Here is a 12,725-nt window from a genome sequence, read left to right on the forward strand (position 1 = left end):
AATGCTGTAGGTACACTAGGTGACAGCAATCAGAACTGTGTGTACATGTCATACATCACATGTGTGGTTATCTTCATAAGATGTGTAACTACTATCACTACACTTTTTCACCTGTCTAGATGTGGAGAGCAGACCACTGATCACTTTTCATTCAGCATTCCTCATGACCCTTTTCATGTGTCTGAACCATGCTTAGCTATTTCATTTGTAATTATGTAAATTCCCTGCCCCTTGTAAGATTAACCCTACAGCGTATTAGGCCGGGCTATTTACGTAGATCGTAGAGCCGGGGGGGGGGGGGGGGGGGGCTCCCAGGCCCCCCCTCCAGATCTCGGCCGTCAATTGCGCGATCGCGACGAAAATTGGCACACACATTGCCTATGATGTAATCTAAAGTACTATGAAGTTAGATTTTAGAAATATTATCATTTATGCTAGATTATGCTAATTTATGCATAAGATGCATGAAATCAGACAATTTGGTATAAATCACTAAATAAAGCTCAAAATGGGCACATTTTTTGGTGTAAATATTCCTTTTAGTGTCCTAAGCAAATACAAGAGAAAAAATTGAGCCATCCGAAAAAATTTCTTAAGTATTTTATTGTTTTTTGAATTTATGTATTTCTTTGTTTTTTTCGACTTCACGTTTTTCATTGTTTTTTTCGAAACTTGTCCATAACATTGTTCCGAACAAGAAAATATGTTATTAATTGATTTTAATCAATAAAACCCCAAAATAATCATGCTTTTATGAAATTTGACTGTAAGCACAGTTTCCCCTGAAATTGTACACGAATTCACATTTTTGAGCAATTTTTGGTCTGACATGCACGTACATACTTATGCGAAACTTCGGAACCTGCGCGCCCGGGCATCGCAAATTTGGTGTCAAAAGATGCGGGAGACTCGACAGAAAAAAAGTCATGAAACGTCGCGGCAATAGCTTTTCGCGTTAGCGATACATCGCGCGGAACGTCGAGGGGGGGGGGGGGGCTCGGAGGCCCCCCCCGCCAAGTTAGGGTTAATTTGAATTGGGGAAAATACAATATTTTTATTCCACGGTTATCAATATCATGGCATATCTTGTCTTGAACAAAGACTACAAGGAACTGGTTGAATTCATTGCATCTGAACAAAAGAGAAAAAATTTACAAAATATTGCCAATTTGACAGAAAAAAATGGAAACTTTACTCATGTCATACATGTGTTGTCAATCAAACTCTCAGTTATATGTATTCAGCAATAAAGAGGCTTTGAGAGAAAATTCTGCTACTTTTCAATGTGACACACTAAAAAAATAAGAATTTACCAAAAGATAAAGCTCTCAACATAAGCAACTCAACCCATCCTCTTGAAACAATGTTTCAGTCCTCTATGAAAGTCTTTGTTTTTGTTTTTTATTCTTGGCTCACAGTTACTGACTTTGGAAATCAACACATACATGTAGCAGTTGGTAAGATCACATCTAGGATGAAAGGATGAGTATGGCAACTGACCTGTCCCTGTTGTGTGGTCCACGGATGGTCCTGTCCCCACTGAGCCGGTGGACCCTTGCTGGCGGACCCAGTCAAAGTTGTCATCCTGGGCCTGGGTGTACTGACACCAACCATTCTCAAAGTCACAGTCCCACTCACTGGAATCTGTGATGGAAAGACAATGATGAATGGAACATAATTGCATATCACATACACATCACTTACTGCATATACCATCAAATATCAAAGCTACATTCAAGTAACACCTAAAAGGTACTGTAATAACAATGACAGTTAATTTTCTCTTGAATAAAACACCTTTTTATCACATCAGGTGCTGAAGCACTCCTGCTTCACAGCATTTCTAAAACACAACATAAATTTGTTGCATACACATAACACTATGCGCCCTTTTCTACCAAATTAACCTACAAAACATGTAGCTACCATCACCCCACATGGCTAAAATGCACTTGTGCATGTGGAGGCACTGTGGCATGGTGGAAATAAGTCTTTAACTTTCAATCAGAAAGTCCTGAATTTGAATCCTGTCAAATGCCTACTCTTTAGACAAAATGTTTTTACCCACCATGTCCCTCTCGACCCAGGTGTATAAATGGGTACCTGGCAATGCTAGGGTAATAATAGTGGCAGGGCCTTCTGGTAGAGCAGTGGCAACACTGAAGAGGCTATCCTGGGTAAAAACAGACCACATTACTACTAGTATCATTGATAACCTGATACTGCATGATATCCTTGAATGTACATTCATGATACAATGTGTTTAAATCTAGGTGGGTAATACATATGAAGAGCTTGCAACCAAAAGGAGCTAAATCCATTGAAAAATTACGGATTTAGCACCTTATGGAAGCAAGCTCTTTATATACAGTGTACATATCCAGCTGCAATATTTGCTTTACCATCACACAGTCCAGCCACACTGATCAAGGTGTCATCTAAGGCAATGTCTCCCGTGTAATTTCCCCCAAAAGTGGCCTCCACCGCAATCTGGTAGGTGTTGCGGTTAGAGGTCGACACTTGACCTTTGATCCAGCGGTCGCCATGGTTACCAGACTGGCTCCACTGCAAGGCCATGTTTCCATTGATGCCATCAATCAGGTAGACATTGAGAGATCCAACACCTAAGGTAAAAAGAAAGAGATATTTTCAGGGATTTCTAAAACACCCAATTCACATCGACTACATGAAAAGAGCAGCCATCTGAAAGGAAAACTCAAGGAGTAATGCAGTGAAACCATAACACCAAATTACAGAAATTCTTATCTTTATTAATAGTTGTACTGCAAGAAAATCAAAAGGCAAACTGAATTTACCTCTATGGCATCCTACAGGAGCCTAAATAGTTCTTCTTTGCTATATAACTATCTCAAGATTTATTCGGCATTCCTCACTAAGTATGTATATGACACAGAAAAATGAACAAACGAATGTATCTTCCATGCAGAGGTACAAAGACAATCACTTGATCTTTGCTCTCTTTTGATACATCAAAATATATGACAATTGACACAAAAAAGACCTCACAGAGACTGATGAGGAAATTTAGAATGGAATACAACATATCTCACATACAGTAAAAATACATACAGCAACCATTATTTTTAAAATGATTTTATGTAAACATATGAAATAAATGATATTCACCTGTCAAACAAATAGCAATACAGAGATTTTGCATTCTTTGGGCAATAACTAAGGTACTGTACACTGTACTACACACTGTAACAAAGGTCCTTTGATACTGCACACCCCTTCTTTATTAAAGTGTAGCAATTTATTATGAAATAATTCATTACATGGTCAATCATGTGCATCATCTCACCTGCTCCATACATATGATACCAGAATGAGAAGCAGCCATCATCAGCTGGTATATTTTCACTGACCAGCCAAGCCACATCACCAGCAACTAAGGTACTTGTTTCCAAGTACACATAGTGACCTGAGAGAGAAAACATATTCATTTTACCTTCAGTCCAGAACAAATATTGACATAATTTAGAGGCTATAAGACAAAATATCATTTAATATTGATAGACCATTTTACATTATGAAAATAAGGGAAAACTGATTGAGGATAAATGCAAAGCATAATCATTTATCCCGATGAATAACAGTTAATTTATATTTTCACATCTTTTGTTAGAAAAAAAAGCAACTTAACTAGAAAACAGATTTTATCATGATCAATTGGATACAGAAAAGTATTCATTGCTTACCCTTTGAAGACATGGTTTAATAAACTTGCATTCTTTTAAATATCTTTTGTTTTAACATTTAACAGTTTGACAAACTTCATTGTTTCTAATATTTCTAACAACAGCATACCTGCCAACATTTCAAGATGAAATATCTTACTCGTGGATTGCAAAAATCTTATTTTATATGCAAACTGAAGTTAAAAATCTTACTTTCGGTCAAATCTTCAGAAAATACACATGAAAGGTATATCTAAATATATCTTAAAAATCTGATTTCTTTGACAGAAAATCTGATTTTGCTATTTTTAACGTAAAAAATCTTACTGAATCTGATAAAATCTTACCACTTGGCAAGTATGCAACAGGCACAAAATATTACCAAAGTTGAAAGCTTTCTTCAGCACTAGAGGTTTGTAATTTTGTTTTTGGTCTGTAGGAAATACCTATGATGGCAATTATTATTGTCAATATTTTGTCTGTTTCCATAGCACTAATCTTATTCCTACCAGATGATGACGAAAGTGTGTGGTCTTTGCTGGGACCGGTAGTCACACTGGGCGTGGCCCCGCTGCTCCGCGTCCAATCAAAGTTGTCGCCAGTCTGGGGGTTGGTCCATGTGCAGTAGTCTCGCTCAAAGTCACAGAAGCCTGTTGAGTTTGGACAAAGACTCGGCATTAACCCACTGAGGACAGACTGACTTTGCTACAACAAGCATTTCCCATAGAGACCTACGCGAGTATTTTGGGGACTCGTCCTCCTCAACGGGTTAACACAAGGCTCATTTGCTAAATGAGATTCTTTTTGCAGGTCAATGGAGAACGGACAGGTTGGTAATCCCCCTATTCGAGAGCAGTCAAGCGGTACACGTAGTCGCTTTCCATGGTCAACTACCGGTACATTGTCATCTTCATACAACTTTTACATCAAAATATGTACACAATACATTGGAAAAAGGGCATATGATGCATCACGCGTTACCCCGCGGTACCGTTGTACCCCGGGAACCACGTTGTGTAGCGCCACCTCACGTCCACTCGAGGACAGCCACAGAGAAATGCATACACTGTGTGTGCATGCAAATAGTCATTCCCATGCCACTGCATGCATACGATGCATGCATGGTACGCTGTGCTAGCAATAGCGTGTGCTTCAGTGCAGTGCAGTGTAGTGCAGTGCAGTGGCTAGCGTGCGCTAGCTCCAGCATCAAAATAATTTTCCACTTTTTGGCACCCAGGGTACAACCTTAAAAAAAAAATAATAATTCAACAAAATGGCTGATTTTTAGTTGGTACCCCGGGATACCGTTTCTGTCATCATATGTTACTGGGGATGTACATGGTTTTTATAATGGAAAAGTGATATTGATAGAAGAATCTCAAACCTTTTATCAAAGCCATTTCACGGGGCAGAATGACACAAATAAACATGAATTTAGGACATGAAGGACTCTTGTATACATTTTGGGAACCTGGTATACCAGGTTCCTGTAAGAAACGGGTGGGAACACTGACTGTGTTGCCTTTACCAATCACCATAGTGGAAACTATTTAATCCCCTTTAAAAACTCTATTGTGTCACCAAGGCCTTCCTGTTGAACTGAGGCACATTGCTACACATGAGTGGACTTGCTAACTTTACAAACAGGTCAAGTTTGAATGAATTACTGAATGTTGGCCAAAAAAAAGCACGGTAAATCAATGTAAGGCCTGAGAACATGAAGGGTTCACTTATGAAAAAGTCTTGATAAAGAAAGTGGAAGTTTGCGACATTGTCATGGCAACACACAAACACACTCAATCTGTTTGATATTAAGACACAATTATCTATGCACAGGGCACTCCACTATAAATCTAGAAAGCAGATTGTCAATAGAATGTCTCGCTCAAGGCCAAAAAGACTGATTAGCAGAGAATCAACACACCTGGTGCTGGGCAGGCTCCATACTCAAAGAGAATATCATCCACAGCAATATCTGCTGCTGTTGTCTGTCCCACCACAGCTTGGAGTACAACCTGCAAACATACAAACCAGTATCACAAAGTACTGTTTGGTTTTGGGGACAAGATGTCATAAGTTTCAGGCTACCATATGAAAGAAAAAATATATATATTTTGGATTTGCAAATCAGAGGAACAGTGACTTCATAACATTTTTGGCCATTATGCTTATATGATTTGCCATGAAATAAAATCACATTGGTGTACTGCCAAATACAGAAGTCCTGTGGGTCATCATGTCTTTTATAAAATATTTTAATCAGTCCCAAAGAAAGGGATAAGTCATTATCCCATTACCTGGCAATCTGATTTGGGTTAGTAAATATAAGAAATGGAATTGCTCGATTTTAATCTAAAATGCTTCTGGTTCATGAATAGACTCTACCTCAGATTCTTCTCAAGTTAAAGTACATGAAAGCACCAGATATGGCTTTGCTCAAGGTAAGTTTTGCATGGAGTTTGAACAGCATGATGCTTCATAACTTTACATTCTACAGAACACTAATTTCAATACTACATCAAGTTATTAGTTACTACAACACTGAGCACCTGGACTCCACTTTGTCAACAGGAAAGCTGAAAACTAGCTACCCCCACCCCCAGGGAAGTACACGTAACATAACAGACGTAACGTAACAGAAAAGATCACATGAATCACATCAAGAAGTATGTCATATTCAATACGAAATAACATCTTGTCAACATACATATTTGTACACCTCATAAATTCAAGGAGAGCAATAACAGTGCAAAACTATTCAGTGCATGCAGCAGCCTTTTTTTTTTTTCTATGCATCCATTCGTTTTGTTTTCATTTGTACGTTTGTGTTTCAAGAGGGGAGGGGGAATGCTTGATTTGAATGCCAGACACAAGATGTACTTGTCAATTTCATTGTACGGCAGGTTGATTGCAAGGGAGGGGGGGGGGGGGGTGGGGCTACACACAGATGATGGTTGTGAATGACCAAACTGTGTGCAATTATGTACTGTATGGGTCTCATCCTTTTGTTGCTGATGCTCAACATCTTTGTCAAGGGCATTGACAAGACACTGTACCTACAGGCTTCACACAACAAATGATTAGAGGAACTAGTGGATCATGCACAGGTATTAACTCAGTGAGGATGGACTGATATAATTAGATACCCCATATCTCATAGACACTTGCCCAAGAAAACTCAGGACACGTCCTCAACCAACAAGTTAAGGATAGGGGGATTCACAATGTACATTGTACAATATATTGGAAGCAAGAAGTTTTGGTCGTACCTGAAAAGTTGCATTAGACTTGACCGTCACTGTAGCATACTGCCATGAAGCTCCCTGAGAACCTGATGTGGATGACCAATACGGGCCAATGAGGGCGCCATTGACAGACTCCCACACTGCAATGTACCCTGCGTCGACATAGTCATCAATGTGGTACCAGAACTTCATGCAGTCTCCCTCTTGGGTGGCATCAAACGAAGGGCTGTACACCAGGGCCTGGTCGCCAGGGTAACGCTGTGCAGACGCTACATCAGCAAACAGCAAGTAACCTGCAAAGGGCAGAGAGGGGATGTAAAAATGTAAATAGAATCTAATTGAACAACATTGATCAAATTTCAAAAATCCTGCACACCAAATCAACTGATAACAAAAGAGAAGAAATAGACCTATTTCACCATACATGTACTTATTTTCTGTTTATTAATTTTTTTTTTTTTTTTGGGGGGGGGGTTTGTTTGTTTTTTTGTTTTTTTTTTACAATTTTGGCAAAACTACAACCCATGCTGACATCTGATTGAAGGTTTATCATTATTCTCAAGGGAGACAATAATTTTTTTCCATTCCTAATACTAATGGTTTGAAAATATACAGAATTAGAAAATTTCTCACAATTCCATCCTTGCAACTTCCAGTAAACAAGAACAATCGTGGTGATTTAAAGTGTAACACAGGTTTCAGAAAGTAAAACAGGCAATATAGAACATATCCTGACAGCAAAAGAAAAACATCATACATACTGTGCTTCTGTCAAGAGAGGGCAGTATTACAGTGTCACATGACAGTATGAGATACCTGTAGAGGATCCAGTGGTGTGGTCACCCAGTGGAGTGCCATGGGGAACGTCAAGTGCTCGGACTCTCAGCCAATCAAAATCATCCAGACTAGTCTCCTGTGTCCAGCCACAAATACTGCTTTCAAAGTCACAAGTTCCTGCAAAAAAAGAAAAAGATTTGCGATGGTATGAGAAACACCAGTATATTTTACTATACTGAAGTGACTACTCTGTAGAATGAAAAGTTTAAACTACTTTTCCTCTTAAAATTGTTATCATTATTACCATTATTAATGGTGCTAGTACTATTTCATAATGATTAATTTTGTGGGTACCCATCATTACTATTATCATCATACCTTTTTATATTATCATCATCATCATCAATTCTACTAATAAAGGCCACTGCACAGTACATGGCTTTGCTACGATTTACAGGTTGTATAACTTTAAGACCGGAAGTCTGATGTTACCAGCCTTGCCAATACCCACTGATGCGACTGGTTCTTACAGATTTGACATGTAACACTGTCCCAACCGGTTGTGGGTCTTCAGCAAATCATGCTACAATATGTGACCGTGCACCTCAAAACGAACATAAAGTCGCACACATTGATTTTGCGTGGAACTGAAAATAAGTGAGATGGGTCAATCTAGCCGAACTTGACTTTTTCATATTTTCTGAAAGAGCTGGTCTTCTTTTACATTATGCTAAAATTTGGTATCATAAAACGGGCAGGAAAGTGTGTTTTTCTAGCAGTTTATCTCGAACATTTTTGGTAGAATAGTGTGATTATGTGTGTCTGTAGAATCCCTTTTTCATTTCTGAAAAACCTTGTCCATACTCTTCACTTTCAACTATGATAACTTTTGAAAGGATAATGCTACTGCTTTGAAAGTTGGCGTTAATCATGGACAGAATATGGTAATGAGGCATGCTTAATTTCAATTTAATCTGATAATCCCTTCATTGCTGTTAGTCTGGTGGTTTACTTCCTTTTTTTTGTCCCATTTATCGCACAGCCAGCACGGTTTGGTAAAGATTAAACGCTTGAATAGACAATGTACTTCAGAGCCTCTTTTCTCTGTTCACACTTTTCTTGAGTTTGTGCTTTCTTTCCAAAATTTAGATAGGTTAAGAGAGTTCATTTGATTTGAGTTATACATCATTTTAAAGCTTAAAGTCTGCTCTTTCAGAATATGGTCTTAACTAAAAATTCATGTCGGGCGACTTTTTGTTTGTTTTGAGGTGCAGAGTCACATATAATGTACTGAAGCAAGAACGGTCATAAAAATAGCTGTGTAGTCTGATCATATAGTGTGCAGTGTGAAGTCATGCAACTGGTCGTATGACCTCTCTAGTCATGTAGTGTGTAGTAGATTTATTAGTAGTCTAAGGTATGTGTATGACAGTTACTGCATTTGCATTAGTTGATTCTTTTAAATATAGAGCATGCTTGGCTTTCTCATTTAATCAACCTTTCTTCTTTCAGTTGGGATCCCCAGTAGTTATAGTTCCGTATTAACTATACACAGCCCAGTTGCTGTATAGACCGATTCAAGTGACTGTTCATGGAAGTGCGCCCTCTTAAGGCGACGCCATTACTGGGGGCCAACCAGGCCGGGTCGGCAAGCGCCCTGCGTGCGTGGCAAGGGTGCCAGCGGCAGCCAGTGCTTTATTGAATTACCACCCGGCGCCAGCCGGCCGGCCAGCTAGCTATCTCTGGCGCTGGCAGCGATCGACGCATCTGGCTTTGTGACAACTAGAGTCTAACGTTACTTTTTTTTTTTCGCAAGCTAATTAAGAATAAAAAAAATTAAACAACTTATACCGACTATGAGCGAATTGGTAGATGACATACGGCTGTAGCCAAAACTTGAATTTCAAGGTAAATATCGGTACGATCCGTGAATGTTTGTGGACTCTATTTCTTTGGCGATGACTTGGGTACTCGCGTGTTAGCCCCGTATATTCACATTTGTGTAAGAGAATAAAAACCGCTGGGAGAATTATTGCTTGGCGCAGGCAGACGTCTTGCTAATAAGCCTAGGCTGTTGACAAGTTAACTGATATAATTAAATACAAATAATGATTAAGAATCTTGAGCTAGATATGGTGCAATAAATTGCAAGCTATCAGTTAACTTAACCTTTTTAGGGCACGCTTTTGCCTTTACTCGGGAGTGTCAGGCCAGCAGGGTAGAATCTGTCTAACGTTAGATCTTGTCTGGAAATCTAGGCAAGAGTCCAGACTAGATCTAGACCTATTGACTTCTAGAACCCTACATCCTATATCATTTTCGGTTGTCGATAACTTCAGGCAAGCCTAACTAAGTAAACCAAACGGAATATATAGGCGTTTCTAGGCCGTAGAAATCTATATGCCTAAACTTAAGTTACGACGACGTCGCCTGATGTCTACAACCAAAACTTCTACTGTTTTAGGTCTAAGTAACCTTGCATAACATCATGCTAACGCCTAATACATTGTACATTGTACTTTCTTAGTATGATTATGAAACGGATGTTTGCCACCATCCATGGTTTAATATTTATAAGTATCACTTTATCAAAAGTCAAATTCAGAGTTCCAGGCCAAAATTGAATAGGCCTATGGTCAATTCAGTGCTGAACATTGAAGAAGTGAAACAATATAAGAATTTAACGCATCTTGAAACATTTTATTTAGCTATAGTGTAGGCTGTAAAATGTTTGTCATAATAATAAAGTCCAGCCAGGAAGTGTATTCTAACTTTGGCAAGTAGGACACCAAGGATAAAAAAGAAAAAGTGAATTATCAAATTCTTTGATCTAAACTTGTCTTCTAAGATGAACAACATATTTTACGAATAATACATCATGCAGTGATAACCTAATTAAATAGAGAATCTAGTAGACATAGTTTGTTTCGAAATCTCTGCATTTTATACCGTTGTATTTCACTTATTAAATTGTCTTTAATTTTGCCTTACTTTATCAGGCGTCAGCGGTGTCTGAATTTCACACACTGCCGTGCAGCTTCCATTTCCATTTTTTCTGTTATTTGTGCACCCAACAACTGCACAATGTGTTTTCCTGATCCTTCCTTTGAAGCTTTCAAAGTAGATCAATATGTCTGAATCACTCAATTTGCCCAAAAGAAAGGCATTAAAAGCCGCTGAATGACTTTTCCACAGTGAGTAAACAATCACAATATTAGCGCGGCGCCGGCGGTCGCCGGCCGCGGCGCAGCGGCCGCGCCCGGCTAACTATGCGCGATGGGTACGCTAGGCTGCTGAGCTGCAAGTGCAACTCGCTGGGTAGCTAGCTCGCTGGAAGCCCCCGTTGGCCCCCAGTTATGGCGACCGTTATAGCGCCGCTAGCGGCGGTAGGTGAATAGGTCATCGAAATTGAATCGGTCTATAGCTTCGCACAGCATCTGGTTGGGCTAGTTCCGTATGTAATGCCGTCAGATTTTTTTGGAGAGTATCAAAATTATGCATTTTTGGAAAGCTCATTGTGTAAGATATCAGGAAAACACAGCTTCCATTTGCCCCAATACCTATATGGCCGCCATCTTGGATTTTTCTGAAATGGCTGCCATATAACAGGTTATCTTCATATATATTGGCTTCTAAATAACCTAAAATTTAAATTTGACAGTAACACCACCATTGCACCAAATTTGAGTTGAACTGCTTTGAAATTGTGGAGGACAATCACAATGTCATCATGTATCCCAAGTTTAATTGAAACTGCATCAAAACTGTAGAAGTTCATGACGCAAGATTTGCAACGGACAGCCCGACTGCACGACCCCCCGACCCATCAACCACACACTGATTCCTAACAAATTGTACTCCCTTATACACTTCATGTGTGTGTGTGTGGGGGGGGGGGGGGTATAATGAAAAGGTTTACAGAGAGCCGGGAATAAAAGGGTTGTAGAAAATGTATTGGCAAATGAAAGGGTCTTCAATGAGCTGAGAATAAAAGGGTTATAGAAACTGTCCTGCTAAATGAAAGGATCTACACTGAGCCGAGAATAAAAGGGTTATAGAAACTGTCCTGCCAAATAAAAGGGTGTACAAAGTAGCTGGGAATAAAAGGGCTATACAACTGTCCTGCCAAATGAAAGGGTCTACACTGAGCTGAGAATAAAAGGGTTACAGAAACTGTCCTGCCAAATGAAAGGGTCTACACTGAGCTGAGAATAAAAGGGTTACAGAAACTGTCCTGCCAAATGAAAGGGTTTACACTGAGCTGAGAATAAAAGAGTTATAGAAACTGTCCTGCCAAGTGAAAGGGTGTACAAAGTAGCTGGGAATAAAAGGGTTATAGAAACTCCTCCAGAGATTGGTGTCATCTCTGAGGCAGCCAACTTTCTATATATCTCATCTTAAATCATCGTCAGTTTCATGCTTCTCCTACATGCCCTCATCATTTTAACCTTCCCTGCCCTAATGGCAAAGAAAAAGAATAATAAAAAAAAAAATTCAACCATTTTCTGTTTCATTGACTGTTTCACAAGTGAATAGACTTAGACGTTGAATTCCACTTTGATATTTAGTTTTCATTACGAACCAACATACTCCTAATGACATAAATGGGTTTATTCTTTGAGGCAATAACTCCATCATTATAATCCCTCAGTTTCATACATCTCTGCTTGCTCTGAGTGTCCTCATCAGTGTCATTCTGACACTCACTGCTGCACCAGCAAAGAAATAATACAATGGTCACAAAAGATGAGCTAGATTCAACCATACACTCATTTGAATCAAATTTTCTCATTTATGAAATGTTTTACAAGAGATAAAAAGGAGAAAGCATGCTCCTAATGATAGAAATGAGTTCAATCTTGGAGAAAACCAATCTTGTTTATATTAACATGAAATCCAATGGTGAAACTGGTAAGCTAGATCTAACCATATCAAAACTCAGTTGAATGATATTTTCTGTTTCTGTTTTACAAGTGCATCCCCACCCCCTCATAAGAAAGAC

General features: G+C 39.0%; 1 protein-coding gene across 1 annotated transcript in view; it reads right to left on the bottom strand.

Annotated features, from left to right (window-relative positions):
* Positions 1–12,725, bottom strand: part of LOC140246695 (MAM and LDL-receptor class A domain-containing protein 2-like) — a 94,388-nt gene that overhangs the window by 72,680 nt on the left and 8,983 nt on the right. Inside the window, exons 8-14 of the mRNA XM_072326033.1 lie at positions 7,763–7,900; positions 6,971–7,239; positions 5,626–5,716; positions 4,211–4,351; positions 3,326–3,445; positions 2,403–2,624; positions 1,501–1,644 (exon numbers count right to left, since the gene is read on the bottom strand). Of these exons, the coding sequence (XP_072182134.1) occupies positions 1,501–1,644; positions 2,403–2,624; positions 3,326–3,445; positions 4,211–4,351; positions 5,626–5,716; positions 6,971–7,239; positions 7,763–7,900 (1,125 nt within the window). The remainder of the gene's footprint in view (positions 1–1,500; positions 1,645–2,402; positions 2,625–3,325; positions 3,446–4,210; positions 4,352–5,625; positions 5,717–6,970; positions 7,240–7,762; positions 7,901–12,725) is intronic.

The sequence above is a fragment of the Diadema setosum genome, chromosome 3, assembly GCF_964275005.1.
Source record: "Diadema setosum chromosome 3, eeDiaSeto1, whole genome shotgun sequence".
NCBI lineage: Eukaryota > Metazoa > Echinodermata > Echinoidea > Diadematoida > Diadematidae > Diadema > Diadema setosum.